Below are 15795 nucleotides of genomic sequence, written 5' to 3' on the forward strand. Positions count from 1 at the left end.
TGTGTTTGATTCTTCCCAGAATTACTGTCTAATATTAGTGCTTATGCCAGTCAGAGGAGGAATTTTTGTTATTTTATTAAAAGCGCTTGTCTGTATAAGAGAACAGATCTGGCTATTTTGAATCAGTTCAAGAAGAATAGATTGATAAAGTACAGAGAGCAATGCATGCAGTCTGCTGCTATTCAGAATACACCTTCCCATTTTTTGCATTTCTCTGCGATGAATGTTTGAAGGCATATAATCATGTCATATGATCCCTGGTAATAATGTAATGATAGTCAGTTTTTCACTGAAAACACAGACATTTAATATTGCAAAAGGACCCAATGTAATTTTCCTATGCCAAGAAAAGTTGTTAAGGACAGATCTTTAGCTGAATAAAGAGGATTCAATTAACCCCAGTACAGCTGCTCTGATTTACAGTGTCCGAGGATCTGACCCATACTCAAAAGTCTATAACGATTCTGTCTGTGTCATAATTCCCAGATTAAAAGATACATTTCTTTTCAATTCTATTCATATTTGGTTTAAAAACCACAGACACCGGGCTGTCTCATTGATGGTTCGTGGTAGAGATGACAGCCGTACCAGCAAAATGTGCCTGTAAAGCTCTGTGCTCTGTTTGGCAATGCTTTTGAAATTGATAATAGAGCTCTCAACAAATGTCCACAAGAAAGTGAAACTGTTCAAATCTGGTTTTACAAGGAATAGGCTGCACATGTCATGTACCATTTGCTTGTCTATTATAAATTATTACCAATAAATGTAAGTGAGGAACTGTTACAAAATATAGCCCTGAGCAAAAATTGACACTGTTAGAGAAGACAAGACTTCTTTAAAAATGCAGATCATATGTTTTATCATTAAAATATGGGAAAAAATGGGTCAGAGATGAAAACCACATCAAGGTGCTGTGTATTGCAATGGTAAACTTCACAAGTTATGACAGAATATTTCAGTATTTTAGCTAAAATCACTTTTAGGGGATTTAACTGAATTTAAGTGGTAATGGTAAAAATGTTTAAAATCACTGACAATAATTTACGTTTGTGTTTTAGACATTTAGTATTTTACTTTCTAAATACTTGAGGACAAATTTATTTGACTGGACCTTTTGTTCATGTGCTGGTTTATGTTTTTCTTTGTATTCTGCTAGTTGTGTTTCATTATGTTCTTCAACACATTTGAAAATACTAACACATAACTTTGAGCACTTGGAAATGTGGAGCAATTCAGAGCCTGGGCACTCTGCACCTTTACCTTCAGGATTTATTTTGCTATGCATTTTTCCTTTTCCTTGTTAGAGATCAGATACTGTATGCCATCATCTTCCATGAAAATGGGATATTTGAGGGTCCTCACTTATTGCAAATTATTCCTTCCTAACAATTTTGTAGTACTTTCCAGAAGTGAAATCAAAAGACAGGGAGAACTTGTAGTGTTCTTTGCAGTGGATGCAGTTTCAGAGATGCAGAGACTGTGTGCTGCTTGACCTCTCCCAGCTGAATGATGAGGTGGTGTTTTACCTGTGACAATTCTTAATGTTCTCTGATTCTTTTCAGTGCCTAGTCCAAATACCTTAATGAATTCCTTAAAAATACAAAGCTTGCATTGGGAAACTGGTTAATATTAAACAATGATTTTTTTTCTTTTTAATAAATAGGAATGAAAATACTCAATATTGTTAAGTATGTCATACTGAGAATAAGACTATGAATAACAATGTCTTAGTTACTTTTTTTTTTAAAGGTAGTTAGAGTTGGTAGAGATTTCATCTGTGGATCTCGTGAAAGGATAGGAGGTTCAAAGTCTCACTGAATTGAACTTTAAATTGTTTGCACTTAATGGCAACTGGATAGCTTAATTGTGATAATGTTTTGTTTTGAATTCTTAGACTGATGCAATTATTTATCTTTTGTCTTCATATTTTCATACTGAAGTAAATTAACATGAAGAAAAAAGGTCCCCATCTATTCCCTCCCATGAAATCTTGCAGGGAGTGGAGGGCTTGGGGGAAGGAAGAGAGAAGTTGCCGCATTGTTGTTCTTGCCCACATTGGCAATCAAACAGGGATATTTCTGAAATGTTTCCTGGGTAGTTTCTGCTGGGCATAGTAATCTTTTTCTGAACAGTATCCTGCTTCAGACTATCCTGTCCTTTATCCCAGTAGTAGCTGTAGCTCACTGCTAAATGAGGTGGTTCATGTAGGGATCTGTAAACACGTTTTAGGGTTCCCATTGTGCACATATGGAAGGATCATATTGTGTAAGCCTTACTTCAAAATAAAGAAATTGTGCATGATGGTGCCTTGTAAATGCCTGTTTGTAAGGACTCTAACAAAAATCAGAATTTGTCAAAGTTGCAGAAAGCGGAACCTTTTATCTAGTTGTGTTTTATCTGATCAAAATGCTTGTGACTTTAAAATGGTTGTGGGTCTTTGCTACCTTCCTTTCTTCCTTTGTTCCCACTGACCCGCGTCCCAATCTGTTTTCCTAAATTTGCTGCTTAACTCGTTGAAAACAATGCCATAATTAGGAGAATTAGGAATTCCTAATATGATTAGGAATCCATATTCTAATACAGTGCTGTGTCACATGGTACAGCATAGTGCACAAGAGCAAGTACCGATGGGCAAAACCTGCAAGCAGGTTGCAGCTGGAAAGCCCAGCCTTTCAATGCTGCACCTGAGCTGCTGGGGATGGGATGCTTGAGACAAAGTGCAGGAGATGTTCCTGGTTATGTGGAGCCTACATCTTTTCCTTAACCTCTTCTGCAAGGGGCATGACATATTTAAGCAGTCCTTGTGCCTGCTTTATCTGCAAAGGTTAAGATTACAGCTGGCTCTGGTACAATTGTGCAGCGTGGATAAAAGCTGCCTGTACCTTACTGCTGTTCTTGAATATTCCTTCAGAGAAAAAAAATGTTGAAGACAGATTCTCAGCTTTACATATTTTGTTTTTCTGTTTTCCTTTGTAACTGGTGAAACTTTGAACAGCATGTGAAGGTGTTGTGCATTTACATCAACAAATGCAAAAGAACTTTGTGTATGCATTAGTAGTGACTGGAATATTGATACAGAAAAGGTAATCCATGATATCACTCAATAGTGCAAGTTTTTCAAGAAGAATTTAGGTTTAGGTTCATTTCTATGAACCAGACAAAAATATTTTTTCAGATATATATCCAACCTAGGACACTCTTTTATGTTTTATAGGATGCCCAGAGCTACTGTAGATATAAAGCACAATTTCTGGTTATGAGATCTTTGCGTCACCAAAATGCAAATTTCACTCCTGAATATGTAGGCCACTTGCTGAATAACCTAAAGAAATATATGGTGAAAATGTTAGTTCTCATATATTCAGATTACCTCATTCAAAGCTTTTCCTCAAGTTTTTAATATCCTGAAAGTCCCAGTTCTGAGGCAGCTTGCAGTTCAAACTTCATTTTTGGTTCTTAGAGTGAAGTCATTTAAATAAACAAATAAAAGCGGCACGTCATTCATAGATTGTGCCAAAGTACACCATGTGCCAGCTAGAATTAATTGTCATGAATCCTCACAAATTTATAATGACAACAATGCAGATACATGTGTTTGTCCCTAACATCTCTGATGACACTTGCAGTACTTTGAACATGCACAAGTAACATCCCAGCACAGTTTTGACCTGTGTTTATTTTTAGTATTTCATGAATCACCTTCTTTAGCTGTTTTTCTTTTTCACTGAATGAAAGGAATATAAATCTTATTGCTAAATAACACTAGGATATTTGATAGTAAAAATAAAATCCCTCCTCCTTTTCTTTGTGAATAGCCAGATGGATGTGTTTACCCTTTTGAGAAATTTAGATTTGATATTTTTGTTATGTTTTGTTTTCTTCCTTGTAATTATGTTGGCACTTTGCTGATCCCTAGTTGTGCATTATTACAATGGAAGGTGACAATTTGATTGTCTTCAGTTGGAGAAACAAGTAATTTTATATTCACCAAGCTGTCAGGTAACACTACCTCACAGTACTAAGAGCTCCTGGCAATGTGGTTTGGCACCTATATTTAAGTGCTTTGATGCTTGTGTAACCACTAGAGAAATATTTTGCCTGCTAGAAATGTTTTTAGGCTTGTAAGGTAAGGTTTTTATTAAAAAGAGAATTTGTAACTGAGCTGTGGAGCCATTGTTTCATGTTACATGGAGGTACTAATTAGGTGGTTTAGTGCAACTGGCTACAGGTGAGCCTGAAATTCCTACTTCCTTTCACTGTCTATTGAAGTGCTCTATTTCATTTAGAAATAAGAATCAAAAATATGGCAAGGAAGGAGGAGAACAAGGAAGGAGGGGAGCGAAATCTGACAGTAGATAAAATATTTCATTTCTGAATTAAGTGATACAGAGAAATAGCACATGACCTTCTGTTTTCACACCTGTAGGGTTGAAAATTACCTGTTAAACTCATTAGGTGGAATCTTAAGCACCTCCTGAAAATTAAATGTAGGAGGAAAAAATTAAGAATACTATATCTTACCACTTGAGTATGTATCTCATGGAGTATTGAAAGGATTTAATGAACCTTTCAGGAACTTCTGCCCATCAGGTTTAAGTGTGGCCAGGAAGATTTTGAATTATTAGAACAAGTTTTTAACTAGCTTTGTAAGGGAAAGAAAAAAAAAATGTATTCTTCTCCATAAAGTCTCAACTCAAAGTCTAAATAAAATCTTCTTAGTATTTTTAGGCATCCTTTATCAAAAGGATGTATACAATCATTCTGCTAAACAAGTCATTCTGTTGCATAAAATATGTGAATTAATGCTTATTTATAGCAACCATTGTGTTTTAATTTTATTGTTAATAATTGCTTTTATTTATATTGTATATTCTGTTACTGCTGCCTAAACCAACAAATCCTAGTAAGTTGCTGATGGATAAATTTTGGCACTCTTGCTCTTGTTCCTGTAGTTAATGGTGAAGATAGCTGGAAGTCACTACTGCATTTTTTCTTTTTGCAACAGTAAGAAATTGGATAGCCAGAGACACATGGTGTAGTCATAGGACTTTAAAGGCAGTCACCACCGAGCAGCTCATACCAACCAATTAAACAGAGGTGGTTACGTGATGTAACATTATCAGGAGAAACAATTCATGAGTCAAAGCATTCCAGGGCATATGAGCTCCAGTCCAAAGAACAGGCTCAAGCTGTTTAAATAAAGTGACAGCAATATTGTCAGCTAAATATAAACTACAGAAAATATTAACTACAGTGACTGAAGACGAGCACATCCCAGGTGCTAAATGAGTATTCTTTCACTGCCCTTTACCACATTCAATGTGAGTTCACCTTAGGCATTTTCAGTGAAAGCTCCTGGTACTGAATAAAGAGAATGGAACGTTTAACCTACTAGAAAGGTAGGTTATATTTTTAGCCTTTTATGAATCTGAATAAACACTTTGTATTTTCACTGAAAAGTCATCAGGGACTGCGAGCCTGTTTTGCTGCATTCAATTTAATGTTTTTGACAACTAGATGAATAGACAGGAACTTGTTCCCTAACCCTAATATTTTACTGTGTCTACATGGCTGAGAAGGTCACTATAATGGCAGAATGCTCAGAGAAAGACTTTAAAAAAAAATCTGTTTCACTCTCATATTGTTTGATTACAAATGAGAAGAAATGCCATAAAAATTGTTCCAAACCTTCTGAGCTTTGAAGGAAGTCTGAATGTGAACTCAAGCTTTGTGATTTGGCTTCATATCTATTAGTAGAAATGTAATTTGTCTAGATTGGAAAAACAAATGCGAGAATAGCTGAGTGTGTATGTTGGAAGTCAAGGGTGTATTGCTTAGCTTGATGCCTATTTCAGCTGGAGATTTGGGGGCTCAGTTAATGTTATAGCTGTCATTTCTTGAATCATGTTTGCTTCCATTCCTTATCCCCACCTTTTACTTCTAAGCTGATACCTGCAGCTACCATAAACTCTAATGCTGCAATGCTGCTCATGATCTATATGTAACTAAGTCCTGTAGTATTCCTGCAAAATCAAGCCAAGGAAGAGCTTGAGGGAGTTGAGCTGGTTTGCCTAAGGCCTTGCTGTGACTCAGACCCAGGAACAGAAACTGGGAGATTCTCTCCCATTGCTGCTTTCTCAATTTATATGGGTTTTGTGCACAGGGATTCATGTTGAAGTGTGGGCCCCTATGACAACGGAATCTGTCAATAACTGTTCATTTGAATTACTAAGGTTCCTTGAATACAGATATGAGATTTCATAATTTTAGGAAATAACTGTTTATTCTAAAGTGGTAGATAGATTATTGTGTTAGATTTACAATGAATTACATTACTGAGTTATGCCTATAGAACATTGTTTTTCAGGGGCAGAGCTGTGAAATATTTTGGTTATTGGCAAAGCATTTTCATTTTTCTTTAAGTCTGTCCGAACACTACTGTAACTAGTGTCTTTATACAACAAAAATAAAGATCAGTTTTCCTGAATGTTTAAACTATGCTAAACTGGTTTGCTGCTATAAATGAGTTGTTCCAGTAACTTCTATGCAACTGTGTCAGTGTAGCCTATTCTACCTCAGGCCTGTACTTGTATAGGTGAATTGCACTTCAAAATAGATTGGATTGCATAAAGGATGCTCCATGAGTATGCTCTTGGGCTTCAGAAGGACTTTGAGCATCCATGAAGGATACAAGTGATGAATGTGCCATAGATACGAAAGAGGAGGGTACCGTGGGCAGTGCAGGCAACGACAAGGATACAATGCATTTAATTTACCCCAAAGCTGAGTGCTGATTTGTAAGGGAAGGTCCTGTAAGTCATTATGAGAGGAGCATGCACATTTGTTGCTCAGTTAGAAGGTGGGGAGGGATGGGATATTGTGGCTGAATTTTACTTTTTGTGAACTCCAGGTTAGCATAAAAGTGTAGAAGGAAATATTTAAAAGTTATGAGTACTTCTAAAAATGGTTTCTCTTAATTTATTTAGTTCTGGAGTCACCAAAGCACTTAGACATGTGCTTAACTTTTTGAAACTGAGTAGTCCAATTTGAAATTAGTGGACTGCTTGCATACTTACAGTTAATCATGCACTTAAGTACTTTAATTTGGCACTTTGGGGAAAAGGAATGGAGACTGTTCATAAAAGCCTTGTAAAGTGAATGTATTTCTAATCTAATCTGATTCCAATCTCCTGTTGGAGCTGTAGACCTGGGTTATGTCTACAGTGCAGTCACTAAAGGCAGGATGAATTAGTCCATCGGAGTACCACGCTACTGTAGTTGGAGTGCTAGCAGAAACAAGCTTGTTTAAAACTGGGTTGGATATCTCAGCAGTACAAAGTGGTCATTTATATAACTGCAGTGTGGACATGCCTTTAGCTTTCTGAATGCTTGGTGAGGCTGGAGCAGAGCAGAAGCTGGAGTCTTCAGCGAACTACAAGTCTGCTTTGTCATATATATTGTTTTTGCTTAATATACGTGGTTTTGAAACAGTGTCTGGCCTATCACATTGTTGTTATTTCTGTTAATACTTTGTGGCTTGATTCTGCAATGTCTAGCAGCTAAAACTCCAGGTTTAGCCATAATTTCATTTGTAAGCTTTAATCATTTGAGCAATCAGCAGGGATGGAAGATGTTGGGCTTTGGAAGCCTTTTGTGTCAGGAATATATTCGAATTGTTTTGAAAAAGAAGATATACATTGTTTGAAGTATTTGACACCACAGAAATGCCGTAGGGAAAAAAAATAGTATTATTATTTGTATTTAGATATGTATAACACATACTGTCAGTAGGAAAAAAGGAAAACTGCCGTTTCAAGAATCTGACTGGCAGTCTTCATTAGAGCAGAGAGAACCTCTTTTCTGGATTAAATTTAAAAAATCATGTTAGATATACAGAGAATGAAGCTGTTTGGGACTGTGCTTAGCAGTTCAATTTTAGCTTTACTACCTCAGTATTGAGGCTGACTCAAACTGGGGTCCAGTTCCTCAGCTTTACTGAGGCTTTGATAAATGATCCCATTCTTGTTCTGTCTTGAGTTCAAAATGACATAAAATTTATTCTATCCAAACTAAGATTTATTTAATTCTCCAAACTGCGTAGGTGACAGGACTTCAGATAATTAGGGCCTCTTTCAGCTTTTTGTTTCATTCCCATTAGGTATATTTTCCACCTTTAGTGATTGCTGTGTTCAGCTAATCTGCCAATTTAACCAAAGCAACAATTTCACAATGTAGTTTTCTTTCTGATTGTGTGCTGTGTAATCAATATACTGATATAATGTGAGTGTAATTTCCTCTCTTATTTTATCTCCACTGCGCAGTATTATAAATAAACAGCTAAAAAAGAAAAAAGAAAGAAAAGCACCAAACAAATCTGTTGCATCTTCTTTTAAGATTGTACCACTGTAGACACTTGTTCTAGTAAAGTAGAATTGGACCCACTTGATTGCATTTAAATTTTTCATGCTTCAGCAGTTTGTCTGGGAGCACAGTAAAGAAAACCCCCCGAGCGAGGATAGTTTAGAATAATAGAACTTGATTTTGTGTATTATAGCGGCACCATTTGCGCTGCTGTAGTTAGGGTTGTGTCAGCACTTCCATTATAAACCCCTGTTTGCAGGGGTTATAACTAGGGAGATATTTTTTATCAGAAACTTTTTAAAAAATCATTCGAGTGGATTTAATTGATAATATGAGAAAAAATAAAATAAATTATAATGGAAATTAGTAAATTTCTTACACCTTTTACAAGCCTTATTTATTATGAATATTGATTTTTTTTCCCCCCTCTCACTGGGGATTTTAGCAAACACATTTTGAATATTTTAAATGTAAAATTGGGAAGTTATTATGGCTTAAAATTTGACTGCTATTCATGCTCATATTTTAACATTAAAACATTTTAACACAACAAACCCGTTTTATGGTTTAATGTTATCATAAACATAAACTACTCAAATGGGCCAGATTCTTCTCCCTTTGAATTGGTTGAGACCTTGGAGTTACAGGCTGAACTCTGCCTTTGGACCTGATGGAGTTCTGTGTACAGAATTTTCACATTGAAGTAAAAACCAACAGGTAATGAGTGAAAACCTGCATGAGGTAACTGACTGGCTAATACCCAGTCATAGAGTTTTTATTTACACTGTTTTACTGATGAAGAACCCAGGCATAATCAATATGTGGTGCATAGCCTAGCACCCTTGGAAGCCATGTACACTTGGGATATGTTGATTAACGAGTGTGCTGGGAAAAAATGGTGGAGGGCTTATTCTAGCAGAATCTTGCATCTCTGTGCCTTTTACCCAAATGTTTAAAATCTAGCAAGCAAAAACCTGAAAGGTACTATTAAGTGTGGACCTCTGATCATAATTAATGCACTAAATCTTGCCATTTTAACAAAGGTTTGAGGGGAAACAGAAATGAAACACATCCCTAAAAATCATGTCATGGGGAGATCAAGTGCCTGGGAGGCCTGCCTGAGCTTGTCTTTCTTTTCAGGCTCCAGGACTGTAGGTAACTGAGTAAAGTGCAGTATGAAAACATGTCTGACCATGATGTAGCAGTGGAGAAAGAGGGTAGGCGAAGCTAGAAAGCATTTGAACCCTGCTCTTGGTCTGTTCTGTTAGTCTAGTACAGAAAAAAGTTGCTGTGCATGGCTTGCCATTATTAGTGAATGAGACTTTGTCAACATAATTTTATTTTTAAGGTTAACAGAGTCCCTTTTTCTCTATGTAATCAATTTAAACAGAAGAACGCAAATAGAGATTTTTATTTAATTGTATTTAAAACATCATGAAGAAGAGGAATGTACATTAGTGTATATGGCAACGAAAGTGTTTCCTCGATAGTGCGTTACCAGTAGATAGCTTTACTGAACGGTCACTTGAGGAAATACCAAAAGCCTGTTTATGAAATAGAGGTGAAGCCTTTCTAGACTAATTATATTCAGCATGTAATTTCTAAACTTCAGTCTGAATTTTGATTTTCAATTAACATTCCCAATTTGAAGATAATTTTCTATTTAATGTAATTGCAGGAAATAATTTATTGGCTGATTAAGACTGAGGGCCCAGCCTTCCTTAAGAAAACACTCCCTAACAAACCAGCCTTTAAAGCCAACTCATAGCTTTGGACAGATTCAGCCTATTTTTGCAGCTGCAGAGTTGTGTTTAATTAGGATTGTGCACTATTATTCATTGGTGCAGTTTGTAGTTGAAATTATTCTTAAGAGACATTTTCATTTCTAGTTTTGTGTCATGATTTATTTATGGTGAAGAAACAGCCATAGCTATTGCTTTTCACATAAGCTCATTCGGTTTGAAACAGGAACGAGATCTGCTGAGAAGGTGAAAGAAAATAAAATCCTTTATTGTGACTCTCAGTTTTCATGTCTGGTTTCCAAATTGCATAGAGCATTGACTTACATTTTCATGTAAGTGATTACATTAACGTGACTAATGAGAAAAAGGAAAGTAAACCTTTTATTTTATCTTGGATCATAGTAATTATGAACCAGAACCTTTTGAAGTATGTACAATAATGCTGGCTGCTGAACTCTTGGCATGTTCTCTGTAGCATCAACACAAATTCTTTAGCATAGTAAGAATGTAATACATGGTTTAAATTCCTCAGTTTGCTTATTGGCAACATTAATATTAGACTCCCACTTACACTCAGGCTCCACTAAAGAAAATACAAACCTTTTTTTCTCCACCAGTATCGAGTTTAAGAGGGAGGATTATCTCTATTTACAGAATAGTTATTCTAAATAGGTATCAGTGTTTTAATATGTTTCAAAGCACTTCAAAGCTTGTAATACTTTCATATAGAACTGTACATAATTAGATTAGTTGATCCTATATTAATTTTTTTCACTGTAGTATACTAAATCTGTACTCCCTCATTAATTGTGAGAAATTTAGCATTAGCTGTTAAATCCTATGTGAAACACAGGCTGCTACATAAAAACTACTGTTTAAATTGGAATTAACTTAATTATTTTTCTTTGCACTTGATATTTCCTTCACTGTAATATTCATGAAAGCATGTGACAGATTTGTAAATTTAACTGTTAGTCTCAGATTTCCAGACCCTTTAATCAGTATTTATTTGTCTGTAGAAACAGTACTAGCAAGTTAATGATTTGCTAATTTGAAAAATGCTCATGTGGTTTCCTATGTTAACTGATTTGTGCATTTTTAAAGAAATGGTATGAAATCAATTATTGTTAAAAAGCAATTAAGGTGAAGATCTTATTCCTTAGTTTCTCAGCAATTTCAGTGTCAAGGATATTGTAAAGTTACTAAAACCTGGAAAAATAGCTAATGTATTTTAGCTGTCTTTCAGGTTTATTAATGATTGTTTGAACAGTTGCAGTTAATCTTATTAGAAATTTTAAACAGAGTGTTTTCAGATTTTGTGTTGAAGTCAGTTATATTTTCATCTGAGTGCAGAAACTGTGGTGAAAGCTGTGTTTGCATATGAGATGGTAGTAAGAGGCCATTATTAGCAAAAGACATTTAACATAAATCAATGCATTTATTCGTTACACTTTTAAGTCATTTGAAGTAATTTGTTGAGCTATATCCTGTACTCAATGCCTAATATGAAATGAAATATAATTATTTTAGATTTTTAGTTCAAACCGTAAAGATTACTCAGATATTATATAGCCATTCACAAAACTGTTCAGTTTTAAGGCACTTTTCACGTGAGTCTCTCAAAATACTTTCCAAAAGGTAAAATGGGATAAAATTTTAAACAGATTAAGAGCAGATGTAGCTTTGAACAAACAGCAATGGGACTTATTTAGCAGATTTTAAAATGCATTTAAAAATTCTCATCTGTGTAGAAAACAGCTTTTGCTTGCAAAGAATGATGTGAGGAAAGCATGGTGGACTCTCTCATTCAAACATTTGCTTATAACCTTCAAATTCCTCATGGGAGTAAGAGTTTAAAGACTTGAACTCTTATGCAAAATCAACATGAATATGCCAATAAAATCACTATTTTCTTATGGCTGGAGGAAATGATATTGTTTGACAAGTCTAAATGAACAGAATTGCATCATATAATTTAAGCTTGACCTTGGCTTGGCATCAATGAATACTTTATCTCGGTGTTTTGGATCTGGATCCCCCAAACCCATACTTCTTAGAGTACTTTTGTTGCCTGCATATGATTAATTTTTAAGTGTTGTAGGCAAGTGTGGTGTGTTTCGAGGACTGTTTCGAGCTTGATTTTTGTCATTTAACACCATTCTTTTTGTCTGCTTTTCTTGTTTTGTAGAAGAATGTCTTCCAAGCAGGCTACCTCTCCATTTGCATGTGCAGCTGATGGAGAGGAAACAATGACCCAGGACTTAGCATCACGAGACAAGGAAGAGGGCAACAGTGATCAGCATGCGACCTCTCATCTGCCTCTACACAATGTAATGCACAACAAACCTCACTCTGAGGAGCTACCGACTCTGGTCACGACCATCCAACAAGATCCTGAGTGGGATGGAGTCATCTCAGCCCAACACAGAATGGTGAGTTTCACAGTGGCTTTCTAAATTAGTATTGTAAAAGAGTGTTCACTTCCATTTTGAAAGACATGTTCAGTATAATCCTTCATAGGTGTAAAGCTTTTTAAATGTTAAAGTGTCGGTGTTAGTAATAGATCAATATCAATATGGTGTAATTGTAAATTACAATTGTATAATCTTCTTAAGTATACAGGTCTATATGAATGAGGTCATTTGATGAGTTCACCTTCGGAAAGGAAATGCATCTATTCATCATGTTTTCATTCATAACTTGATTTATGTCATAACCTCTCTAGCTCATATATTCAAGCATTAATTTCTGACAGGAGGATGTAGCTCACAACTGTTTGTCATCTGCAAAGTGTTGTGCTGATGGAAGAAACTTTAATGTATTTTTTTACTTGTCTCTCAGAAATAGAACCCACCCAATCTAGAATATTATAGCTTTACATCACAACACAGAGGCTGGTGTTTTAGGTGAGAGAAACATCCTGCTGTATTTGTAGGAAATTACACTTTTTGTGGAGGGCAAAGGTGTTTGTGAGTAACTATGTTATGCTCTTTTGCTCTAGATCACCAGTTTGCATATAGGTGATGTTAGCAATGATCAAAATTATTATCTGTATTCTCTTCAGTAGCCTAGATAAAATTATTTTGCAGTTGTTATTCTATCTCTGCATCCCCAAAATTCTACAATAAATGGGCAAACTGAATGAAGACTGAATGGGCATAACATGTGGGTCAATTTCTTCTCCTTGCATGTGTTCCCGAGGAACAGAATTAACATACATTGAGCAGCCAGGTGTTCTGTAAATGTAGAACATCATACTTCCAGGCTATCCATAAAGTGACTTTCATAGACATTAAATTCATACAGTTAGTTTAAAAGGAATACCCCTCATTTTCATTAAATTGCTTATGAGCAGATTTTTTCGGCAAGACTCTTTTTTTTTTGTTTTTTTACAAATCAGCAGCTTTAATAAGGTTAAAAAACAATTGTAGACAGCATTAGCAATAACAAACTTATTTCAAATTTGACTAGAAATAAAAATACTAATGCGTTAGTAACATAGATACTGGAATTCTTCCTGCATATTATGATGCCTGGAATTAATTAAATAATATCACTACCATAATATCTGTTTTGTTTATATTGTAAGGGTTTTTTTTTTCCTTTCTAAAATCCAATTGATTCAAAAGATCAAACCAAACCAGAAAAATTCTACCTAATCTGCAATGAACAATTTAACCTAGTGCAGAATTTTCTGTCAAGCCTAAAATATTTCTAAGTATTTGGGTGACTGTCATGAAGAGGGCAAAATTTCAACCATGAAAATGGCTTTAAAGAAAAATGATTATAGGTTGGCAACTTGGCAAGTTATCGTAAGTTGTGTATATGGCTTCTAGGCAGAATTGTCAGATGGAACCTCATTTTGGAAGGAGGGTCACTCTTTTGCCCAAGTCATGTGATAAGCACACCAGAATAATTTTAATTTCTATGTTATCAGGAGGACAAGCTGGATGCAGACTAGGAAGGATTGGTCAAGTTTGCTGGTAGAAAAATAAATCTGTGAATTCATCAGCTACTTTCCTATTTGTTCAGAGAGGCAGCTGCACTCTAGGAATTTTTCTCTTAAGTCATCAATAACATTGATAAAATGGCTCTGTGTCCCAGAGGGAAGGAACTTCTAGCCTCTAAAAGTCCCTCAAAGCATTTGGTTTTGATCCAGGCTGTTCCTTGGATCTGGTGTAATGCTTAAGCCAAAGTGATAGGACTTCTTGCAGTACGATCAGTTGTACTCATTGGTGTTACTCTGAAGTGGGTTTACACTTTTCAGCAGCAGAGTGCAATATCTGTTTTCTTTCTCAATGCTGCACTATCATGTCAACACTTACTGTACCTCTGGACAGACATGAATCAATACACAGCTTAGCGTGTTTCAGAACAGGTGTGTAAACTTTGCTTGAGTGACTTAGCACTCTGGTTTTCCTCTCTCTCTTTTATTCAGTAAATATTCCATCACATACATAGATGAATGTCCTGGAAATCATTAGGTGTTTCCACAATTCCCTTGGGTTAAATCTGGTGGTGGATGTATGTCATCTTTATTTAGGTAGGTCTCAGCTAAACCGAACAGATCATTTTGCCCAGCTCATAGCTGGGTATAATTTACTAGGCTTGGCTAGAAGTGAAAACTGAAGTTCTAAGCCATGCTGTTTGGTTACACTTAAAAGAGATCTAAAATGTACAGACCAAGGTCCCAGTGTATTTAGAGTTACATGAGTTAGATGACTAGTTAGATCACAATAGTGAAGTGGTGAAAACCACTTTTTTCTCTTTGAAGGACTGTCATTTAGGGTAGCCTGTTTGATTCTTTTCTTTTTTCCTCTTATTATGATTTTTTTTGTCCCTTCCTTCATGAGCAAACCTTTAAGCCTCAATTAATTGCACAAAGTTTCCCTGAGTTCCCCTCAGTCTCCACATAGTTATCAATATTGCTAAAGAAGAATTCAGAGGTGCCTGCAATTTTCCTGATTGAGGCAATTTCATACTCCTTTAAGGGAGTGTAGGAATTTCTTTCCAGAAAGACAAATTCCAGAGGGTGGGTTGGGCAATTTTGAGATAGGTGCTGTGGTAGTGACCACTTTTCTACTTAATAAAACTAAACTCCCAGAAGGTAAGTGCTTTCTGACCTTTCCCAGACGGATCCTTTCAAAGCAGATTTGAAGAAGCACCTGCTCACACCATTTACACTGGAAGTAAAGACAGTAGTGCTGTCATTAAAATACATCAATGACGTGTGTTATCTGGTTATGAGATAGTAAATTCAAAGAATGCTGTGTTGACATGACAGAGAGGAAAAAAATTCTCATTCGTGTGGTACCTAAATGAGGGCACAATCCTGTATCCCTTATGCCCTTGTAACTACTAAGGAGTTCACTGGAATTTGTGAGAGCACACAGTACGCAACGTGACACGCTATGAGGGCTGTACAGATCATAGGTGAAAAAAAGATACTGTAGTCGGGCAATTTGACTGAAAAAAAAGATTGTGTTTCCCGCCCGCCACCCCGTCCCTGTTTATGTTATGCAGCACTTTCTGTAATATAAGATACCTTTAAACTACATTGTGTATTATCATTAAAAAACCCACACTGGCTAGCAGTGTTTTCAAACTTTCACTCCCTTTTGATATCAGGCATTGCTTTCCTCTGAGTCCTTTGTGTATTCTGAATGTCTGGAAGCCAAAATATTTTGTTTTA

The 15795-nt window shown here is 35.8% G+C and overlaps 1 protein-coding gene across 10 annotated transcripts in view; it reads left to right on the plus strand.

Moving 5' to 3' along the window:
* SOX6 (SRY-box transcription factor 6) overlaps positions 1 to 15795 on the plus strand; it is a 375115-nt gene that overhangs the window by 127039 nt on the left and 232281 nt on the right. For all 10 annotated transcript variants that reach the window (XM_080344873.1, XM_080344876.1, XM_080344872.1 and 7 more), the window contains one exon: positions 12292 to 12535. In XM_080344873.1, coding sequence (XP_080200999.1) covers positions 12296 to 12535 — 240 coding nt within the window. In that variant the 5' untranslated portion in view covers positions 12292 to 12295. Of the gene's footprint in view, positions 1 to 12291; positions 12536 to 15795 lie in introns of those variants that run through there.

Source organism: Nesoenas mayeri, assembly GCF_963082525.1.
Source record: "Nesoenas mayeri genome assembly, chromosome: 5".
NCBI lineage: Eukaryota > Metazoa > Chordata > Aves > Columbiformes > Columbidae > Nesoenas > Nesoenas mayeri.